At 42.6% G+C, this 24,880-nt stretch overlaps 1 protein-coding gene across 1 annotated transcript in view; it reads right to left on the bottom strand.

The window, feature by feature from the left end:
• znf827 (zinc finger protein 827) overlaps positions 1–21,283 on the bottom strand; it is a 112,953-nt gene extending 91,670 nt beyond the window's left edge. The window contains 1 exon segment of the mRNA XM_061679290.1: positions 20,893–21,283. Within this exon segment, the coding sequence (XP_061535274.1) occupies positions 20,893–20,935 (43 nt within the window). The 5' untranslated portion in view covers positions 20,936–21,283.
• Positions 21,284–24,880: the final 3,597 nt, after the last annotated feature.

Genomic DNA, 24,880 nt, shown 5'->3' with positions numbered 1-24,880 from the left:
GTCGGGGTGTAGAAGGGAGTGTGTGGGCAAAAAGATTTGGGGAAAGGCCGTTCTCTGTAAAATCAACGTAGCCAGATGCCAAACAGTTTTTTGGGGTTTTTTTTCTGCCAGTTGAGGTGCCAAGGATAAGGGTGGGCCAACTCTGTTGTGGTGTTGAAGGGGCTGTGTGGCTTCTAAAGTCTAAGAAAGGCCGTTCCACTTCGTAAAATGAACGGAGCTGTACGCTAACCAGTTTGTTTGGATTTTGGGGCCATGGTTGGGGTGGAGGGATCTTCCATCCATCCATCCATCCATCCATCCATCCATCCACCCACCCATCCATCCATCCATCCATTCTCTGTAACACTTATTTTCACTCGGGTCACGTGTGTGTCTATCCCAGCTGACTGGTTGACTGGTATTGTTTAAATCCCATGGAGACGATGATTAGTGACTTACAATGCATTAACACCAGACGCCAAGAAAACCTTCGCGCGACTTCGAAGCCGGGGGTAGAGACTAAAAAAATAAATAATAAAAAATATAAATAATAATAATAAAACAGCGTGCCCCCAAGCAGCTTTTTCCCCCCTCTCTTTTTTTAAATACAGACATTCAATAACACGCGTGGTGCACAAAGCGATATAGTGGGCTAGCCCGCTAATTAGCTAGGGGGCTAGGCACTCGTGGACTGGCAGCGGGCCGTCCAAATAAACTACCGCCTCGCGCCATGTGTGGCTCACACAACAGAGACACTTAAGGGAAAGTTGACTGGTTATTACGTTTGGTAGACTGCTAGCAAGCAGACCGGCGGCAGAGTCATCTAATTAGTCATCGCCTTGCTCTGTGTATGTGTGTGGCTCCGCAAAACAGAGACATTACAGGTAAAGGTAACTGTTACAGCGGCACGTTTTTCAGTTCGTGGCTCACACTATGGACGTTGTCAAAAAAAATTAAATAAAAATAATGTACCGGCATTACCAGATAACTAGCAACCCTTTATTGCTCAGTGACTGTTTTTCTCAATGTCTTTATGTCTCCAAAGTGTTCTCTGTCAATTGACTGTCTGTTGTCGTACTAGAGCGGCTCCAATTACCGGAGACAAATTCCTTGTGTGCTTTTTGGACATACTTGGCAAATAAAGATGATTCTGATTCTGATTTGAGCACAGTTTTCAGTGCATTCAGCTGACATGCCCACAGGGTCCGAGGGGGTCTCTATTTTAAATCATTTTGGATGCCTCATTTTATAAACTTGTTTTTTTTATTCAGTCACATTTTGCAGGCTTTTTAACAACACTCTGTTGTGTGTCAAATTCATGACATTTTTATTTTCACTTTACATGGACTTTAAAGAGTTTGGGAAATACTGTTCTATTATGTAAAATAAATGTAACTAAATGCTAAACAGGGCTTGGTTATTAATTGTTTTTTTTTATGATGGCTTGAGGGGGATTGTGTAGCCAGTGATACACCAGGGGTTGTAATGAAGGGGGTACATGGGTTTCAAAGTTTGGGAAAGGGTGCTCAACTTTGTGAAATGAATGTAGTTAGATGCAGATGCACTTTTTTTTCCCGGTGGGTTGGGAGTGTTGTAGTGTCAGGGAAAGGAGTGCGCCAACTGTGTTGGGGTATTGAAGGGGGTACTTGGCTTAAAAAGTGTGTTCTACTTCAAAAATACTTTTGTTGGGTTGGGAGGCTTGAGATGTCCGGGATTGATTGTGCAACATCAGGGTGTTAAAAAGGGGCAAAACTAAACAGGGTTTTTTGGTGTGTGCCAACTCATCTTCATTTCGACCGATTTTTAGAGACGAAAGGATGTTTTTTTACTTGGCCAACACTGCATGAACACACCCCCAATGTTTATCCCTCAGCAACCCCCACTTTGAGCAGAGGAGCCAAAACGATGAGCGGGTCGGGGGGTTGGCACCTTTTGTTCAACGGCTGCTATTGGTTTGACATCCGTTTGGCTGGGGTGCCACTAAAGGACAACGAGAACACTAATCAGGATTTGTCCTGGTCCCTTACTTCTACTAGCACTAACATGCCAAAAAAGGCAGGTGAGAGAGAGAGAAACTAGCGAGAAATGCTAACCGCTAATTTACATGCAGGTCCAGAGAGGATGAGGGAAGTGGGTGGAGGTGTTATTCTGTTTCCAATCTCCATGTTGAACCAGGGCAGCGGATGGGAATGAAAGCCATTGTTTGCCACATGCTGTTACATAGATACCTGCCTCACTTTTCCTAATGTATATGGAGGGTCATCCGACTATACGCTTGTTTACTTGCTCCAAACGCGGCTCTTCATCGCTCGCCACAACCAGGTTGCGACCCGAGGCTGCCGCATTCAAAGCCATCCTTCACCTGCCCGAGTAGGCTTGGTGGCATAATGATTGCTATGGCAACCGTCACTTAGAGCTGCGGGTAGGTGGAGGAGACGTGTTGGCTTCTCTTCTCTGTGCTGATGATCTCATTTCTGGGTGCCAGATATGACAAGGTCAAAGCGTTGAAAGTGCGTAGAGAGTGGATATACGCAGGACGCAATAGAGTTCTCAAACAATTACATGGTCCTGGTAATAAGGTGATAAGAACAGAATCTAGGGCTGTGTCACTTTTGCCGGTGTGCTTAAAAAGTCTAGTTAAGGCTGTTTTACTATTTTAAATAAACATAGCCAAATGCTCGATTATTTTTTTTTTATTATGGGTTGGGGAGGATACCAAATCTGTCAGGGTGTTAAGCCATCAGGGTGTTGAAGGCGATACATGGCTTAAAAAGTTTGGGAAAGGTTGTTCTTCTATATAAAACTCACGTTGCGTAGGAATTCAATAAACAGGCCTTGGATTTTTTGTTTTTTTCCGTGGGTTGGGAGAGGTTATGCTGTCAGGGATAGGCGTGCACCAAGTTTATCAGGTTGTTGAAGGAGTGCATTGCTTAAAAAATGTTGGAAAAATCCGTTCAATTACATCAAAATCAATGTAGCTAGTAGGGCTGTTGAATTTGTTGTATTGGGATTCGAATGGGCGTGGAAAAGCGATCATCGAATGAGAACTTTGTGATTCATCAGAACGAATCTAAGAATATACTACTTTATTCCGACAAGAGCTGCAACTGCTCCCACGCCACATTTACTTTAAAAAAAAAACAATATTTCAAGATGTTTATCCTTTGTTTATGGGTGACGCCATTTTTATTTATTGTGCAGTTTATGCTCATACGTACTGTATGCACAGTTGTACAGTAGAGTATAGAAGTGCAGTTTATCATATATACAAATAGCCATAGCCGTCTCCACTGAGACGATTATCTCCGCAGAAGGAGGCGTCAGATAGCCGCACGAGGAGCTGCACAGATGTTAATGACAGACGGCGACCACGGCAAAAAGAATGGGAGATAGTTGATCAAGATCCAACACAGCGGCAGATGACGAGAGCTAGCTGGCTAGCCGGCTAGCTGGCTAAAAAGGAGGCAGATGGTCCCAGCCAGTGTGGATTAAGCATTCTACGGCATTGAGACGGGCGCAAAACGAACCTGGGTTCCACTTTTGGCCATGGTACAGCGAGACGATCCTAGTTAAAGTAAGCCAATTTAAACTAAAAAGGAAAGCTTTTCCAGAGGGAAAAGTGGTAGCCAAAACGCGGCAGCCACAACACAGCAGCAGTGTCTTTCCAGTTCAATGGGTAATTCTCAGGTCATCAAATTGGATTTTTCATTTGTTGGACAATGACCTCTTAATTTCGGAATAGTACAAGGAGTAACGATTTGATTCTGATACAGAAGTTATTTTTTGCTGTCAACACGAATATCGAATAGGGATTTAGAGTGCGAGTCTGAACCCCAGTAGTAGGGGTGATTTTCCCAAAAATTTGGGTTGTTGCCACACCTACACAACACACCCAAAACAAAGAGCAAACCCAGTTTAGTGAATTTTTGGGTGTGTAACATTACCCAGGTTGGCACACCTCTATCTCTGGCACTACAATCCCACCCCAAAAATTCAAACAACCCAGTTTAGTGTATTCAATGTAATAGAAGAGCCTTTACCATATATTTATAAGTCACATACCCACTTTTAGCAAAGCGACAGCGGGCGCACTCTCGCCCTCAACCCACCCAAAAATAAAACAAAAATCAAGAGATACCCTCTCTTTAACATATAGCTACAGTATGTTGCTTTTTACCCAGTAATAGGCTTTACACAATCAGGATTTTTGGGACCGATCACAGAGTTAAAAAAAAAAAAACGATAACCGATCACCGATCCGATCAGAAGATGGAGCAATGTGTCTCTTTAAGCGACCTCTTCATTTAATGTATATACTTGTTTGTGTACTTAATTGCTCAAAAAAATATATTTATTATAAATGTGTCTTTGTTCATCTATTTATGCCAATGAGGCATAGTGACAGACAGAACAAAAGAATGGTCTTCTATTAAATGGAAGGAAGTACATACAGTAATTAATGTATCCACTTTTTGTGACATTTTTGTTTGTTGGTGTGCCGTGAGATTTTTCACTTGTAAAATATGTTCCTTGGTTCATTAAAGGTTGGATATCACTGCTCATGTCAGGTCATGTATTCTAATCAGTCAGGTCAAACAAACATTACAACATGCCAGAAATAATGGGTGCTAACTTGACGGCATGATTCCACAGAACGCCGGTACAACCGTTAGTGCTAGCAGTAGCTTACTAGGCTACATAACTTTTTGTTGCCTGTTTGCGAGCCGTATCGTATTAAAAGTATATGAACATACCTCCAGCAAGTCCTTAAACGAACGTCTCTCCTGAGCACCCGTGACCACCAACACACGTTTTACCCCATTTTGTTCTTGTAATACAGTCGGCGCAATCCACTCGTTGTCCTCGACATGGTAACGAGTGTAACCGGTCCCATTTGAGTTGACAAGATAAACCCTAATGATTGTAAAAAACGGGATGCGGTGGTATCGGAATACAAGATTTTATCGCAGTTGTCTGACATAGTGCAATCGTGAAAGAGCAAATTTGTCTTGTAGTCTGATATACGCAATTACATGTTGTCTGTCTCAGACGTGTTGTCTGTCCCACACCGCCGAAATGTTTTTTGTTGTTGTTTTTTTTTTTTAAATAACTTTGTTGGTGATCAGATATTTACAGTACTACGTCAAAAGACGCTAAAACAAATGCTAAAAATAAACTAGGATTAGGATTCAAATATACTGTACACGATGGCAACGCGCAGTAAATGTCTCTGCGGAGCCGATCAATGGCGTCATTGATCGGATCTGCGAATTATGACATTAAAGCCGATCAGCCAATGAGCATAAAATGCTAAATATCGGCCCGATAACGATAAGGCCGATCAGATTGGTTAACTCTATCTAGTAGCATAGACTTTTCCCAAACAATTTAAGCCACATACCCCCATCAACACCCTAACAGAATTGATGCACCCCCACCCCAACTCACCAAAAAATTAACAAGCCAGACAAAGCCCTGGTTTAACAGACTACTGTAGCTAACAGCTATGATGCTTTTTACTGAGTAGCAAAGACCTTGCCAAACGTTTTATTCCACATTTCTTCTTCAACACCCCAACCCACCAAAAAAAATAAAAATAAAAAAACACTACATTACTAGATCCTTGCATAATTCGCCAACGGGGGCTTTCTGTGAGATGACACCACATTGATTATTTTAACTTCTCCAGATTTTTGTCCGACAGTCAAACACTTTCATTCTTTATATATTTTTTAGAGGTCATATAGTGTTTCGCCAGAGAGCTAATCACCGATAACGCGTGTCGATTTAAAAAAAAAATATATATATATATTTTGTAAAACATCACCTCCAGGCCGGCTCTACGGATTATCCCCGTTTAACTGCGGCACTCGGGCAGATGTTAGCCGGCCTGGTTACACGACATTAGCCCAATGGCTTCCTCTTGACTGCAATTTGAAAACACACTAAGAGGAAGGAGAGAAATGAGGGTGGTGGTGTTTTACCTTGGCTAGTGCATTAAAGGCTAAATAGAGGCAGGCTGCACATGAGATGCCTCCTGCACTCGTCTACCCACACAGGAAGTGCGGTCACAGCACAGTCCCTTGCCAAGGAGAATGTGTTCGTTTGTGGAGGGAGGGGTCAAAGTTCAATGTGTTGGCCGCCAGCCATTTTAAGGAGCCTGCAAATATATACATGCGCTGATTACCACTACTTAAGACTTATATTTTCCCACTTTAGTAAACAGCGCTTGATTAATTGCCCAGGCTTGGTTTTAAGTCAAATTATAACATGTAGCTGGTAGCCTGATGCATAGATCATTTTACATTTGAGACTATGTGAGGTCGGGATGCAAATGTCACGGAAACAATGAGTCCCTGCAACTTATCATGGAATACAGATACAGTAATCCTCCACTATGTCACGGTTATTGCTTCGGAGTCCGGCTATATTGCAGAGTTTTATTGCAGTTGTTACTGTTTTATTATGTATATATACTGTTTATACAATATTTTTGTGTTATCCATTGCACTTGGTCTCTCTCAATATATTGTGTTTAAATGTGTTTTCATTGTTTAAGCTATTGTTTTTGTTTACAGGCCTTTCAAAAAAATGTAAGTGCCGTAAATGCAAAAAAAAAAAAAAAACATGCCTGTGGTGTATTTAAATAGGGTATTGCCATTTCACGAATTTCACTTATTGCAGAGGTTCGACTGGGTTTGCCTCGGACCATGCCATTGCGCTTAGCCAGCGACAGCCAGCCCACAAACTGTGACACCATGGTGGATCACTTGCTTGTGCTTTGATTAAGAAGGCAGCAAGCTGCACTCCATACGTTTTGTCGCGGTTATCTGCTTCATTTTGGCGCCGAGCGGTGACCTGGCTGGCCACTGTGGGCTGCCCAGGCATAGGCAGACTCCCCCAGTCTGATGGCTTCTCTTTTCCGATCGATTGTGAGGCTCGTGGCTGCTCCGTTCCCCACATGTGAAAGCCGGTGATCCGCCCAGCCCGCAGCGAGTGGCGCCGCCTCCCCCCTCGGGGGAAAAACTCAAGTTAACTAACTAACTAACTAACTAACTCCCCCTCAGTTGGGGTGAGAGTGAAATATAACCATACAATTACAAAACGTATGGTAGACATTTTTTACAGCGCAGGTACAACTATTTGCTGCGCTCGCTCACATATCACATAAGCAATTTTTATTTATTTATGTATTTATTTTATTCATTATTTATTTATTTTTTTAAACACACCCACATTTATACAGTAGGGTGAGTCTTGTAAAAAGAAATCATACGCCGGATTTCCAGCGCTACGCCAGAGTACTTTAGGCAATGAATAAAAAGGTCTCCGTTTTATTTATGAAACGATAACCCGCCCTATTCTGCCTCAGATTGGCTCGCACCAGGACAAGACTCGTACTTTTAGGGGATAATGATTCGCTGAAGCACTTCACCAACACACACGCGCGCGCACACACACACACACACGCACACACACACACACACACACACACACACACGTGGGTAAGCAATGCTGTGTGTCTCTAGACGACGATTCACCATGCTTTATGCGTCGCTGCTCATTTTTGCGCTTCTCAAACGTGGAACGCACATCAAACGATTTCCGTGCTGATGTTGGTGTATAAAAAAAATAAATAAATAAAAATAAAAAAGCCAACGAAAAAGCAAAGCATTTCTGCCGTTAATCACAAGATTCAAGTCTTTTCCTGATGTTTTTTTTTTCTAAAGTTCGTCATTATTACACTTTACACCAATTTTATTGGCCGATAATTAGCATTTTATGCTGATCGGCTTAAATTTCATAATTTGTCGATCCGAAAAATGACGTCATTGATCGGCTGCGCAAAACACATTTACTCCGCGTCGCCATCGTGCACAGTATATTTGAATCCAAAAGCTAGTTTATTTTTAGCCTTGTCACGTGTCTTTTAGCGTAGTCCTGTAAATATCTGACAGCAATAAAGTTATTTATAAAAAAATTAAAATAAAATAAAAACATGTCGGCGGTGTGCAACAGACAACACGTAATGCCCGGATCAGACTACAAGACAAATTTGCTCTTTCACGATTGCATTATGTCAGACTACTGCAATAAAATCTTGTATTCCAATACCACTGCATCCCGTTTTTTTACAATAATCGGGCTTTATCTTGTAAACTTAAAATGCGACCGGATATACTCGTTACCGGGAGGACGACAACATGAGTGGATCGCACAGACTATATTATAAGAACAAAATGAGGAAAAACGTGTGTTGGTGGTCACCGGTGCCCAGGACAGGAGAGGACGTTCGTTTAAGGCTTGCTTGAGGTATGTTCACGTAATGTTAATACGATACGGCTCACAAGCAGGCAACAAAAACGTTATGTAGCCGAGCAAGCACAAAGTAGCACAAACGGTTGGACGTAACCATGCCGCCGTTCTGTTGAATCATGCTCTAAAGTTTCGGTGTGGTTGAAGTCATTTAATTAAAAATAAAGTCATTTAATTGCAGTAAGTTAGCACACTATTTCTGTCATGTAATGTTGGTTTGACCTGACTGATTAGAATACACAATCTGACTAGAGCAGTGATTTCCAACCTTTATGGAGCCAAGGAACATATTTTACAATTGAAAAATCTCACGGCACACCAACAAACAAAAATGTCACAGAAAGTAGATACATTAATTACTGTATTAACTTCCTGCCATCGAATAGAAGACCATTCATCTGTCACTATGCCTCACTAGCATAAATAGAGGAACAAAGATACATTATTTATTGTAAATATATTCTTTTGAGCAATTAAGTACACAAGTATATACAGTAAATGAACAGATCATTTAAATAGACACATTACCTCCATCTTGTGATCGGATCGGTGATCGGTTATCGTTTTTTTAAACTCGCTGATCGGCCCCATAAATCCTGATCATGTAAAGCCTCGTCATTATCATGCTCGTCATTAGCACGTAACAATTCATCTTGTTATGCAATTGATTAATTAATAATAATGAATTGCTCATATTGTATCAATCAGCAAGGGCCTTTCCGATGCCATTTCCTGTTTTCCTCTTCCCTCAATTTGTGGAGCTTTCATTTTATGCTTAATGAGCTGAGGACTCTCAGGTGGTGATAGGTGTTTTGAGGAATATTTTTTCACATGAAATGTCACTTTTCAGCCCAAATTGTACCACTTCTTGAGCATTTAGCTGTGGATGTTCCACTGTGCTAATGCAGCAGCGACGTGGTGACACGTACCAAGTGCAATAAATTAAAAACTTAATTAAAGTCGAATCAGGTGCAACAATTTGAGCTACAAACTTTCCAATTTCACACGACGGTTAGGCAACACTGCATGTTCTGCATTTATCAAACGGCCACTTTGAGGAGCTCAGGTGATTTAAGCAGTTCTTTATTTCCCTACAAAGTCATTTAGCGGCTTTCTAGGAGCGAAACGTGAGCGTCCAGCGATAAATCACTGCGCTGTTTAGAGCAGGCATCTGGCACAGAACACCACCTCCTTCACTTCCTCCTCCTCCTCCTCCTCCACTCCATCCCTCATGCCTGTTAACGGCTTGTCCTGCAGGGCCTGGATGCACTTGTGTGGTACAACAACAACAGAGAAACCGCCCAAAGCTCTTAGCGGCTCTTCCTCTCCACTACATCCCTCCCTCCCTCCGTCTATCGCGCACCCTCTCCGCCACCAGCAGCTCGCTCTACCGCTCTGTCTTTCCCAGCTGCACCGGCGAGCTGTTCTGTGTGAAATGCTGCCAGCTGAAAGCCTCGCTACTCCTTCGAGATTGCCGCTACGCGCCAAAAAGGGTTGCGCTGCGAGCAGTAGATGTCCGTGTTGCGACTTGTCAACACGGTGGGGGGGAACGTTAGCTCAAGCACTTCCATTCCACGCAGAGTGTGTGTGTGTGTGTGTGTGTGGGGGGGGGGGGGGGGGTTCTGATTGATACCAGAAAGGCAGACACAAAACGGTAGCCATTAGGAAACTTTTATGTTACGAAAGTGTTTTTTTTTTTAAACAGATCCATATCACAACTAAAATGTTATTCATGACACCAGGTTGACCCTGTCCACGCAATTACTGGTAAATAAATGTCACCGGTGGCACAGACAGTACAGAAACTCTTGCAGTCACTGTAGAAATGGAACTGACATGGACCTAATACAGCATATTTTTTTCCCGAAACCAGAAGTGTTGGTGAAGTAGCCGATGTGATCCAAACCGTATGTACCAAACTGTAAGTTCTGGCATACTGTTACATCCATAGTAATAAAAATTATTGTTAGAAACTGTCTTCTGTTGCATTTTAAGGCAATAATACTTAAATTGTGAATTTAAGAATTAAAATAAGTGAATACAAAAACATTTCTTCAAGTCCACAAATCCTAGGTACATTTGCCATAAAAAAAAATAAAAATTCTCTTTAGTTGAACATTGGACAGCGACACTATCGATATGTGACTTTGCCACATCGATACTGTCGGGGGTCCTCTCTTCATGACAGCGTTCCGTTCCGATGGTGGCGACGCAACCCAAATTTGTACCCAAGTCAGAATGTGCCATAGTTCATTACTAACCTATGCTAACGCAGTAGAGTACAGTCATAATTACAGTAAATATTGGTTTGAAAAACACCTTTAAGCAATAAATATAAAACAATCTAATGAAAATCAGTAAGTACAGTGGTTCCAAATGTGTGGTTTTTTTTTTTGTTTTTTTTTTTAAAAACAAGAGCAACATCCCAACTAAAATGTTTATGACACCAAAAAAAAAAACAAAAAAAAACGATCCAGGCAGCACGGACAGTACTAAAACACATACAGTCAGTGTATAAATGGAACTGACACGGACAGAAGATGGCAATTTTGCGGTATCTGTGTGAAACAGGCTTAAATAATGCTGATTTCAATGTGAAAAGCTGTGTTATGGTGAGTTTTTAAATCAGTGGTGGGCTGTGTATTTGGTACTCGGGCCTTCAGTGAGCACTTCCTGTCTTAATCCACCTCTTAACGCCACAATTTTAGAAAATAAAACCATCAATACTGTACAATAACGCAATATAATAGAACGCCACTCTGCCACATAAATCTAGACATTATGAAGTTATACTGGTTTACTTTAGTTTGATTTTCTACAGACGATATCACACAAAACCTTTCCCCAAAAAGGCATCCCCCCCCACCCCCACCCCAAAAAAAAAATGTCCGTGTGAAACATTGGTTCCGGCAGCACAAACATGGTTCCGGGCAACACTTTTTTTGGGAGAAAAACCTTTTGAGGGAGAAATTTTGCGTCAACCTATTTTTGAGGTCAATTTAGCAGAGTTATTCGATTTTTTTTTTCCTCAGCCCTATTAGCTACTCACAAAGCCAGTGCACTGGCCCTCAATGATATCAGGATTTTTCCATCCTCTGATTAGATAGAGCAAAACTTGTTACAGCCGACTTCGACTTGAATAACAATTTGCACACATTCATACATTTAATAATCAACACCTCCGATGAGTATGATGTATTTTATTCAAATTTTTAGTTTTTTTTTTTTTTTTTTACTAGTCAGAATTGTGAAGTTACTTGTCACCATGGAGGCGATAATTAGTGACTTTTAGAAGAGCGTTGTGTTAGCCATACTAGCAGCTAGTGTGGCTAAAACGACTGGCTAGCAGCAGCGGAGCTGCCCGCATTGTCAGACGGGCTGGAAGCTAGTTTTTTTTTTTTTTTTTTTTTTTTTTTTTACACGGAGGAAAATCCACAAACATGGTTAGTAGAATCCAAATCTTATGTCAGCCAATTACTTTCCACTGTAGTGAGAAGCCAAGCACGTGATATCCATTAACTCGCCCACTGACAAACTCAAACGGCTTCTTTATACTCACGCGGGCAGCGACCGTGCTGACGTCACTGCGGCTATCTCGAGCGCAACCCACGCGCGCTGTTTTGAAAATTTGCTGCAGTTGGAACTGGCTAGGACTCCACAGGGTGGAGTTTCCTCTGCATTTTATGGCCAATTCTGGTAGCCGTTTTTACTTTCCGGAACCAGGAACAAAGCAACAACATTGGCGACCGTGGAACAGTGCCTGCTAGAACAAATGGACCTAGATGACCAGATGATGTGTTTAATTATATTGCAATTGATCAAGAAGGTGGCGGCGTGGGTGGTATGTGCGGCTGAGTAACTGAATATGTCATCACAGCATGTGACTAAACTGGACCAATCACGAGAGATGATCTCCGCAGCATTCTGTGCGCGGCAACAATTTGTGCCGTCAAGTACCACGTAGGGGCCGCACGGCCCAATGCGTCAGTCACGTGATGCAATGCGGGGGCGAGTGCGAGAGTATAAAGAGGCCTTAAGTTAACATACTGCGCATGTAGTCTCTTCCTCTCCAGATTGCGGAACATTTTCGACTTCCCTGTAACGGTGGAACACATGGCAAATACCTGTAACAAAATACGGCTAAACAGGAACACTTGGTATCTGTTCATTGTACAACGATTGCAGCCCCAAAAACTGCGTATGTCAAAACAGTTGTAAACAAAGGACCCCCGGTATTGGTAGAAACTGTCTTCCTGCACATTAGGCGACATAAGACTCAAATGAGTGAATATAAAAATACATTTTCCAAACCACAAGCACTAATTATTAGGTGCCTTTGTCATAAAAATGTATATCTATACTTCAAGTATAGTGACAGGATCGATAACTGATGTTGGCGAGTTGATACTGTACAGTTTGGGAATTTATGATCCTGCAACGTAACCGGCATTTGCACGAACCTAAACTAAGGTAGTAGTAAAGTCAATATAAAAACATCTAATGAAAAACAGGATAAGTAGGACGGTAATCAAGCGTGCCTTCTTGTGTCATGTAACCATGTATTCTTACGCCGCTGCACAAGTTGGTTCATTGTGCTCAGTTCGCAAAATAAAGATGACACATTCAGACTGTAGTAAACGGAGGACTCCCTGTATTTTCAGAGATAAAAGTGTTAAATATCATTATATCGATGCTTTGTCCCACCCCTAACTGGAATTAACAAGTATTTCACATTTCATTCCTAAAATAAAACAACAAGTTGTGTGTGCAAAGTGTCCTTTCAAGTTCAAGTACAAAACCAGCTGGCTTGTCTATGTGTACTCTCATTTGTCTCGAGCAGCAAATAATGTTAACATTTATGTGTCGCCATCGATCCAAACATAGAGGCCTTGCTACTTTGGTGAAACCGGGCCCATTAAACCTTACCCCGCTAACTGTTAATCCTCATCAGCCTCAGTGATTTCAGGTACTATCAAATGAAACACACACACACAGTCACACACACAAGCGCTGCAACGGCCACCTGTGACAGCGCATGGTGAATTAATTTCCCAATTCAAGCTTGTTTATCATTATTCGCTTGAGCTCCGATCGACCGACAAAGCCGCAGACCCCAATGACCATCCATCAGAGCTGGGAAGGAGGAATTGTGAGGGAAGGGGGATTCTGGGTAGAATTTTACACCAACGGTGAAATGGAAACCTCTCATTTTCCTTTCCTCTTAATCCAGCGTTTTTAAGTCCAGGCCGCAGCAAGGTCATTATAATCATAGCGAGTGGAAGGCAGCCAGAGAGCCACCCGCCATGGCACTAAGGTATACAGCGAACAAGTCATTGGCAGTGGGCTGTCAAAAGGAAAGCAGAATTGGCGAAAATGAATTGAAAATGTTACCATTTCACAGGAAGACGCTACATCACAGTCTATTGACAAAATTAGAAATCAGATACAAAACATGATTGTTTTACAGTGCTGCTGAAATTGAATACTTTTTGATGGTGTCATTCAAAATGGAGCATCATTACATCTGTAAACAAAAACAGTACAGTTCAGCCTCTGGCCAGCAATATGCTTTTGAAGGTAGGTCAAACTTTAATCAAAATTTACTGCTGTTTGCAGTTTTTGTGTAATTTTTCATTAAATCTGTTCTTGTTTACACAAAAGATGTAATACATGTTTTGCATTTTGTTACCCAAAGTGTAACCAATGTAAACCCTTAAACCAACATATGTACAGAACCGGGCCGTTCAACGTGCAGTTACAACTCTAAATAGATTTATTTATAATATGCAGGTTTACTGAATGTTGAGGCTTAAGCGACTTGAACTTTCTTTTTGATTCAGCCATTTCACATTTTTCGTTACAGGCAGAGAAACAACGAGAAAAAAAATTTGAATTTTTGGGGAATTTTGAAAAAATATTTCAAATTAGAGATGGGCATTCAAATTCTGTATTGATTCCAAGGAAAAAGTGTGTTTGACTGATTGTTATTTTTTTCTTAAATAGTATTTGAAGTGAGAACATTTTCTAAATGTTCTGACCTCCTGTTTCTACGCTGGAAGCGTACTCGGCTAAATTGTGATGAACGCAAGAACTGTAGTTACACTTCCCATAGCTAACATCATGTTGACTTCTGCAGGCAGCAAACTAGTTGATTGAATACACAGTGCCTCTGCTCGTTGCGGCCAAGCAATGCACTCCATTTTGCTTCAAGACAAGACTGATCAGCGAGCAGCAACATTAGCGAAAAATTTCACTGCCAAAATATCTGTCCACGACTTTACATTTATACAAATTACCTGACATACTGTTCATCAAAACAATGTTACTTTGTGGACTTTGTCCTCCCAGTTGACTATAACATAATCTGGCAAAATCTCATTAAGCAGTCAGTTTATACAAGTACAAATACTACCTCCACCCCTTTTAAGACATATATGCTGGCCAAAGTCGTAAAATAAAAACACTGATAAGAAGTTTCCAAGGTAGTGTTTACCTCCTTGGCGTAACTTTGCTGGAACAACGAAATGAACCACCAAGAACCCTTCTAAAAGTCGCCACAGCTCTACTTCCTGTCGACTGAGCTGCCTGCCTTTACACGGACTCAAGACTGGTCAACTTTCCGGGTCACGTTTCCTACCTCAACTGTAGTGAGTCACACGCATGCCACAGTACATTCTTTGCTATGCTAATGAATGAAAGTCAAGATGCTGCCTCGCAGAGGGACAGAAAGCAAAATGATGACACATGGAATGGATGTAGAAGTATTGAATACTATATACAAAAACTCAAATGTCATTAAACTTTGCTGCCATACTTCTCCCACACGCAATAATGAAACTAAAATGTTTCGTAAGTTTGCGTCATTGCCCGTCTGTCTGGTATACATATATCAAATTTGGCAGGCATTGGACAAAATCTCTAGAACCAGACCTCTGGAAATGGTCAAACTGACCCTCAGCGCCTACTTCGAACCAAAATTGCAGACTTCTTCTGTCGTTTCAAGCATAGTTCCCCAGATACTTTTTTAAGAGTCTACTCATTACAGACATGCCTGCCAAATGTCATGTTGCCAAGTGAAGCAGGCTCTAAGAGTTGAATTTAAAAAATAAAAAAAAATTCTGGAGGGAACTTCCAAGTACATTTTGGGGGCTTCACGCCAGCCGGGTAGGCATACCACTGCAAAAAGGTTCAAATATATTTTGTCAATAAACAGTTTAAAAATATAATTATATGCCACAAATAAAATAATATACGATAAAACTTTCAAAAACTTACAATAAAAATGTCTGTAAAAAATAAAATGTATATATATATTGACCCTAAAAAGCTTTGAACCAAAATAGCAGACATCCTGTGTCTCTTTGGGCATGGGCTCTTGAGACGTTTTTTGTGTCTCCTCATGACTGACATGCCCACTAAAAATTATGTTGCCAAGCGAAACTGGCTTCGAGGGGTGTATTTTATTATTATTATTTTTTTACCAGTACCAAATGACACTTTTTCACCACAATTAACACACCTGCAAGAAAAAGGGGCAAAAGAGGACCCTACTTGGGGGGGGGGGGGTCATACTTTCGAGAGGTCCAGGAACCTTTCTGGAACATGTCTGACAGGAAACTCGTGGAACAAGAAGTACCAAAAACTGAAAGTGTGAGTAGCATTTTATAATTGTCATGATGCCTCATAAAGCCACCCTGACTACTGACAATGCAAGGCAATGCCCTTTTTCCAGTTGTGTGTGATTGGCGGCTGATGCTGACAAACAATACACAGCAGTGGAGTCTTTGTTTGATGCCCTCCTTGCGAAATTTACGGACAGGCGGGTAAGAAGGAAGTAAAAACGACAAATAAAAAGAGTGTTACAAGGTCACAGAAGAAGAAGAGCCGTTTTCATGGCGGCAACAAAGGTCATGTTTACTTGTCAAGAGTGATGGCGCCATACTGTACCGTGACCTCCATAGCTGGCTTATACACGCGCGTACACATACACGCATACATACATACACACACGAGGCTTGCGTGCTCTCTTTTCTATGCTGCGCACACACTTCCGAGAAAAATAGTCACCTCTGACAAGTTGTACCACAGACAAGACAACAAGGCAAACTGTTATTTTTTTTTTTTTATCAACTGTTGATAAAACTGTTAAACAGTTAACTTTCCCGTAATTGAATAAATTGGGGACTAACACACACAACAACTCTGACCAAGGCGCTGACATTTTAAACGACGTCGCCGTGGTGGAGCAAGCTGTTTAGCTCCTTAGCTCATGGGCTAGCGAACATTATAAACTGTTAACTTTCCCTTAAGTGTCTCTGTTGTGTGCTACACATGGACCAAGGCTGTGGAGTAGTGGATGGAGCAGACGTCTGCCAGCGTTCCATCAGCCCGCTAGCGGCTAATGACACAGCCATCCAACTCCCTGTCGGTTCACTGTGGGAGCCCCGCGCCGGCTTACCAAAACAATGACAATTTATCGAGTCCGGAAATCCTATCAAGTCCATTTTATTAATCGAACAGTAAGTCGATATAGTAATTATCGTGACAGGCCTGATGTTATCAGATGGCGCGAGCTGTTGGCAACAGGTGTAAAGGTGGTGGAGACCACCCTATTTAAAAGAATGCTTTGCACTGTAGGTGGAATTGGAAGTCTTGGGAACAAACATATTACTGAGTTACAGAAAATAAATGGATTGCTCCAATAATTTTGGGGAAGCCACCAAGTTCATAAAAGCCATACTTCGTTTGATTTAACTTGCCCCGAGTGCGTGGCAATTGGATGTATGTGGTCTTCCTGCATGAAATTGTGTTTAAAACTTTGGACAACACAACCAGAAAACTGCTCTGTGAGAGACGAGCACCAATTCCCACAGTGCACTAAAATGACCCAGACGCACAGAAATGCAAAGTTGAAAGAAGTATTTGTTATAGGTGATATGGCATGACTCCTTCTTGTGACTGGTGAAGAATGCAGCCTTGAGATCATTCAGAAGTTCCAAAACTACATTGCTAAATAGATGATATTACACGATAATTTTTGTTGGCATTTCAAAAAAAATTACGCAAAAAAGTTCATCCTGCTGCCTCTCATTTTGCCTATGCTACGGTGGCACTGTTTTGCATTCTGGTTTGCGCCTGCCTTTTGGACGGGGTATTTTAAGACGCAAAGTCAGCCAGTGCAATTTGTCTCAGGTTTGATAAATTACGAAAGCTAAATGAATCAATTTGCATGTATTCCTCCCACAATGGGCAAAATGAACTGCGCTACAATATAACATTTGGTAGATGCAATCCTGGTCACGTGCAGTTAGTAGACTAGCTTCCACATCTGTTTGCCTGAGCAATCGAGTTTCTGCCTCTTTTTGCATGCACAATCGAGGAAATCAAGTCCTATGTGAGCAACAAAAATGATGGGAGTAAAATAGACCTGATAGCAAACATCGGCATGACAACAGTTTTGCACTATCATCCTGCACATACTACACAAGAAGCCCCTCACTCCATATACCCCTACTCACAGAAGGTGAAAACTAGTCTGACAATGACAACCACTCATTGTCTGCTTCACGTGTGACATGACAACAACACGGCTTCTTCCTCCTGCATTGTGTGTCATTCATGTGTGAAAACAGACCTTACATGTTCCTTTTGCAGCACATTAGCTCACTATATTGATATCACAGGTGACAATACAGCAGCTCGCCAGTTAGTGCGAGTAATAAATTTTTACTCAGTTTTCCTTTTTGTCAAACTGCAAAAAGATGGACTCAAATTCACCAAAACAGTTACAGAAGATCCAAATTATATTACAGTACTTTGTTTACAAAAGTTGGTTAATAACAGTACTGGCTTAGAGTCTTAAGCCAATTTATTGTTTGGCACAGTTTTTATGCCAATTACCCTTCCTGATGCAACCCACCCAACCATTTTTTTTTTTTTTTTCTTACATGCTTGGGGCCGTCAGTGGCTAGTTATTAGAGCCTGGAATATAAGAAATGCAGCACGTCCAAACAGGTCCTGCTGGTCACTTAATATTACAGTTGATTCACTGTATATTACAGGACACCAACATCGCAGCAGACGATGCTCAACAAAATATCGTACAACCTAGAGACCGGTAGCTTAGCACTGTCGATTTTGTCCAAGCTGCTCAGTATAACATGGCTGAATTCAACAACAGGCGAACAAACATTTGTTTTTCTCACGTCAGCTACATGGTCGGCCGTTTGGTACATTCAACTCCATCCAAGATGCTGTGTACAACATGGCAAAAAGTTGACAATAGCAGAATGTAAGCCAGAAGATGAGCTGTGTTTAGGTCGTTTTTGTCGAGACCAGACCCCCTACACACCTGACCCTCAGAGAACACGTGTCAGCTTGGTTTCTTATGCAAATTAGCCACATGCTGGCTCTGTCTTGGCTACTCAGTACAATAGTCCAGGTCAATGCTGTTTACAGAGAATGTCACAGAAATGCGTAAAAGGGACTAGTAATGAAATGCGTAAAAGGGACTAGTAGTGACTAACAATTACAAATGCTAAAACATATGCTGTCCAGTAAATTACAGTTTTATGATAGCGACACAGTAGTGGTCAGCACGTCTGCCTCAGAGTCGAGAGTTTGTGGGTTTCAATATCCTCTCTCTCGCCCAAAAGTCAGCTTTATTCAGATCCACAATGAAGTCCTTTTTTAGGCTGGGCATCTCTTGTATTACAGAGGAGGCCACTATTTAAACCTGGCAATAAATTGACATTAGCGTACCAGAGTCCCAGTAATTCGTTCATGTAATGGATGTTTTTGTCTTGCAAAAAGAAAGAGCAGGACAGTTTGTTTAAAAGTCAGTCCAGGACAGGTTCCAGCTCACCCAACACCCTAATGGAGGCCAAGCACTGAAGAAAGGGGATGGACAACGAAGACAGCTTGACCCATGAATAGATTAACTCCATCCTTTTTACTTCCTATGGGGGAAAATTCTGACAAACCAGGGGTAGGCATCACAATGCTGATATTTTTAAAACCTAGATGGTGTCATAAGATACATAGCAGTGCCATAACATCCCATTTTCTATTGCACTGGAGCCTATTCCAGCTGACTTTGGCCAATCAAAGGCAGCTAATAGAAATACATTCACACTCACGATCAATTTAGAGTCTTATTTGAACCTAAAATGCATGTTTTGGGGAGCTGGGAGGAAACTGGGATACCCTGAGAAAATTCACACAAGCAGGATAAGAACATGCTAACTCCAAACTGGAAAGCCAGAACTGAGATTCAGACCTCGAACCTCAGAACGGTGAGGCAGATGTGCACCGTGCTGTCCAGTAATTGCACTTGTATTACCAAAATATTATTTCAAAACTACTCTGAATAGTTAATATACTGTAGGTTTGATGGCAGCACCGTGGTCTAGGAGGTTAGCCTGTTGGATTTCCAAGTTCTGGGTTCGAATCCTGGCTCACATGTGCCCACTTCCCTCACCCAAAAGTCACCCGGAAGCCTAATGGAGCACAACAAACCAGCGCTAGACCTCACAACGCTGACATTTTTTAAACCTAGATGGTGTCATAAAATACATACTGTAGCATGGTGTCATAACAAAACACAGCAATACAAGGAACAAAAAGACTCTCCAGTCATTCCTCCACGATGAATCCATAGCGACCCAAATGTGCAACTGCAGCCCCCCCTTTTCCCTCCCCTCATTCCCTGCCTGCACCGATAACGGGGTCCAAACATATGATGGTGGGTCAGATTTGAAGAGACAAAGTGGGAAGCTGGCTAAAGGAAGGAGGGAGGGGGTTCGTGTTATTATTATTAAAAAGATGGCTACTGCGGCACGACATTGGCATTTGTGTAGCTTCCCCCCCTCGTCTAACCGCGTTATTGATCCAAGTCTGTCTGCAATGAATGGCTGCAAAGGGGAAGAGGAGGAGGAGGAGGAGGAGGAGGAGGGGGGGGGGGCATGAACTTCAGGTGACCGACCATGACGACTCTTTGACAGGCGGGTAAGCTAGAAAATGGTGGAAAAAAATCTTTCCATACTTTTTTTTTTTTTAAAGGGAATGAAGTTGAGCTACTAGCTAATGCTAACCGGGCATCGGTGCGCGGAGCAAGCCAAGCCAGACTCCGGCTCGTCTGATCCGGCTGACCCTTCGTTTTTTTGCGGCCACACTCCCCGGGTCCTCCCCTCCCTCCACCCCCGGAGAAGCCACCGAACCAGGCGGACATGTTAGCGAAAACACCGCGGTGGCGTTCTCACCACCACCACCACCTTCTTGTTCGTCCTCCTCCTCTGCCCTCACACAAACATACGCACACACAAACACACAACCCGCAACCTTTAACAACCTGATTTTTTTTTTTTTTTTTTTTTTTGCGGAGGGGGGGGGGGGGGGGCAAAATCGATTATGAACGTCTCGCTCGCTTATGGTTCCTCCCGCTGCTCTCGGGGGCTGGCTAAAGCGTCGCCAACAACATGGCTGCCTCGCTCGGACCCGAAAAAAAAAGAACCCGGGGAGGAATATAACCTAGCCTCTTTTGTCTCTTTCACCTCTTTAACCCCGCCGAGAATGGCGCACACAAGCCGCGAGACTTACGTGAAGGCAGGCGCTTGGGTTGCTCCTGCTTCCTCCTTGGCATTTTCCCCCCCCCCCAAAACGCTTGTTTTTAAATCACATTCTCGTCCTGGCGCGGGGAGACGGAAAAAAAAAGAGGCTCGCTCCCATTTGAAGGAGACCGGAGGGGACGGACAGCAGGCGGGCAGGAAAGACGGGCAGCAGCCGCTACTCCTCGCTCGGTCTTGCGCCTGGCTGGCTTTCGCTCGGTTCAGAGTGGGACCGTCGGTCGCGGGGGACGAGAGATAGAAAGAAGAAGCGTGAGGGGGGAAATAGGGGAGCCCGACCCGCGGAGGAGGGGGCGCCGCCTGGGCCGCTTTGCCTGCTCGCTCGCTCGGCTGTCTTGACTGCTGTGCGCCTCGGAGCCCCCCTAACTAACACTAATGCGGGGGATCAAAGGGCAGCAACAGCAGAGCAGACGGGCGCGCGCGCGCGCGCACGCACACACACGCGCGCGCGCACGCCGGGCTCGCTTGCCCGCGCACGCACACACACGCTCTCACATAGCGAGTGGTTTAGGTGCTCGCCCCCGCGACGAGCAAGGTGCCCCCCAAAAGCTTCGCATTGACGACAACAGCGTTCTAGTTCACCATGTTGGAATGTCCACATTGGGTGTACTGTATTATAATTCCTCACTGCATCGTTATGTATATCACTGTCAATAATGCACAAATTGTAGAAATGTTGCTGAGGCATAATTAGTCTATATTTATTACTCACAGACCAACATCTTAATCTCCTGTTTTTTGTTGTTTGTTTGTTTTGGCATACATGGATTCGATTTAAATGTCTTTGAATTCCTCCTCAATGCTGCTTTTGCATGGGTTTTTACTTTGTTGGTTGTTTCTATATTACTAATACATGTGTGTTTATAAAGTAACATAAACTAAAGTATCTCTCGCTCTCGCTGCTCTCTCTCACACTACATTTCTGCATTTCAACAATTTAATTAAATCTCCAGCATTTCTGTTCGGCTTTAGCTCGTTAGCATTCACACACAATTTCTACAAAAATTACATTCTCCAGTTCAGCGGTCACCAACATGGAGCCCACGGGCACCATGTTGGTGACCAGGTCCTTCTTGCGTCAGTACTCTCCGAATTTTTACAGAATCACCACAAGTTCCCAACGCCGATGAGAACAACCAAACCGCCGGTAGACCTTCACGATATATCTGTTCAACAACCTGGTTGTATAGCAGATCTCCCTCTGACTGGTGCGTTCAATGAGGCGCATTTTAGTATTGCGGTATTATGCTCCACAGTCTCCACTTTGCCCCTTCTCGCTGGCCTCAGTCTCCTCTTGAAAAGAGTTTACCTTCTTTAAATACACGAAATACATGAAATACAGGAGGTAGTTTTTAGTGATTCCTTGTGACTGCTACGCTCAATGAGGCACGTTCTGTTGCTGCAGCATTATGTCCCTCAGTCTCCACTTTGCTGTAGCAACTAAGCAACTGACTAAAATTTGTCAAATTTGAAGGAAATACAGGAGATGCTAGTTCCCCACCCCCCACTGTTGGGTGTTTGCTCACAATCTCTTCAATGAGGTGCATTATGTTATTGCAGTATTATGCTGCACAGTTTACATTTTTCTGCCCCCAGTCGCCTCTTGAAGTGAACACAGGAGCCGGTTGTTGTTCTCTGCCGTTGTTTGTTAGCACCTCTCCTATCGACTGGCGCATTCAATGACTTGCTTTTTGTTACCGCAGTATTATACGCCACGGGCTTCCCTTTGCCGTACAGCTGCCCTCAGTCTCCTTGAATAAAGCGTCTTGTATGTATTCCGCTTTCTGGCTGCCCTCAGTCTCCTCTTGAATAAAATGAAGTAAATACAGGATACCCTCCTTGATCTTCATTTCTGTTGTTTGTTATCACGTCTGCTTTCGACTGGTGCATTCAATAAGATGCGTTTTTTTCTGCCGTTTCCCCACAGACTACTGAAACTCCTTTCTAAAGAGCCTTTCCACTGACCTTGCGTCTATTGAAATGGAGGCTAGCCTTCACCGCACCTTATTCATACACACCATACGACGCCATCTTTTCCTCATTAGCCTGTGTTTGTCTTCCAGCTGGGAATTCTGAGAGCTGTCAATGGTTACATATCCTCGGAGTCGTGATTAATGACCTTTAGGTGCGCACCCCGAGCGAGGTTGTGTCAGCGTTGCCATGGCGACTATCAGTGCGCCCGCAAACGGCTGACGAGCTTTGTCGGGGTGGTCAGAAAACGGGCTGTGACCTACACGTGGGAGCCGAACTTCAGTAGATGAAAATGAAAAGTGGTCATAAATACCACACTTCTTGTGTCACTCATTTGATGATCACAGCAATGTTTGTAGAAGATTGGAGGCAGATTGATGAAAAACACGATGGAGCACTATGATGCATGGGAATAGTGATACTGATAAGTGTTTTCTCTGGGTTCTTCCCACGCTCCAAAAACATGCTTGTTCGATTCAATGAAGACTCTAATTTGCCTTTAGGTGGAAATGGTACATTTACCCAGTTGACTGCTAACTGACCAGTCCAAAGAATTGCTTTCCACCAACAATTGACATCACAGAATGACCTGCATGTCGTTACATGACGGTGAAAAACATATTTAGCAATTGGCAATAGGAGTCCCCGATAACCCGGACGAAGTACACAGTCAGAGGGAGTCCAGGCGCTCACCTCCTGTGTACCTAAATGTCACTGTGTTGTGGTTTTAATGTGTTGTTGTTGGCATTATTCAAATTTCGACTTGCAACACAAAGCAAAAAAATATTAACCAAGATACGCAACTCAAAAAACCCAGAAGTTGGGACACTCATAAGTCAAGGTGCCACTGTTTATAAAATACTTCTGCGGTTAACTTATTGTTACACTTGTATGCAAGTTAAGAATGTGAAATAACCTGTCCAGTCGTGTCCTGCTCAGTCCCCGTTTAATCATGTTGTTCTGTTTCCCAATTAGCAGAAAATCCAACATGTCTTTGTCACCTACAGGCAGCCAAGTGGGTTAATTTGGGTTTTTCTCACTAATTGCCACGGTAACGAGCCTCCTGCGCCGGGGCGGGGGAGGCAGGGTGTGAGGCTGAGGCATGGCGGGACGCAAGGAGGGAGGGAAAGATGGATGCAGAAGAAGGCCGAGGTGTGAAAGAACGCAGCGGGCCGAGGAGCAGGCAGCCCGGAGGAGTCCAACGGCGATCAGCCTTGTGGGGGGGTTGCAACCTGAGCTGTGAAAAGATTCAGAAAAATAAATAAATAAATAAAACGAAACCAGACCACTCTGTTGAGAAAATGAGACGGGATAATTGCTGGGCATCTTTGTGACACCTCTTATTGTAGCGGGGTGATTTATGTCTGCTTTCCACTTGCACTTTACCTTGTTACTTGCTCTTCAAAAAGACACTTTTTAGGTAGAATTCAGGAGGCAGCTGTTACATTACGGATGGCCTGATATGTATGGAGCCCATGTGCTGTCAGGAGTAATCACGTGTTATTGTGTTGTAAGTGTATTTGGTGTACAGTGAACCCCCGTTTATCGCAGGGGATACATTCCAGACTCTATTTTGAATTAAATCAAAGAATTCAATTAAATAACATGATAAAATAGATTACAATTTGGAATTAAACTATATTTTAAAATCACTTTATTAAAATAAAAATGGAATTACATTAATTTAAAAACTAAATGGAATTAAATTCTACACTTAAATCTTATGTTTAAAATGTAATTCGATTTTGTTTTTTTTCGGAATAATGTTCATAATAAATAATTATACACTGAAAAAAGTACAATACTTAAGTTCATCATGTACATCGGTTGCACATGATTGAAATGTGGGAAACATAATTTGACACTCTTTTCCTTAAAAATAATCAAATACTATGTTAGTGTAACACATTTTAATCAAGTGCAACCGATGTACATGTCTGAATTACTTAAATTGAAATGACTTATTTCAGTGTATTAATTAACAGTATTTT

Source organism: Phycodurus eques, chromosome 6 (genome assembly GCF_024500275.1).
Source record: "Phycodurus eques isolate BA_2022a chromosome 6, UOR_Pequ_1.1, whole genome shotgun sequence".
Lineage (NCBI taxonomy): Eukaryota > Metazoa > Chordata > Actinopteri > Syngnathiformes > Syngnathidae > Phycodurus > Phycodurus eques.
The sequence above is the reverse complement of the archived record's forward strand: the minus strand, read 5'-3'. Positions and strand labels throughout refer to the sequence as shown.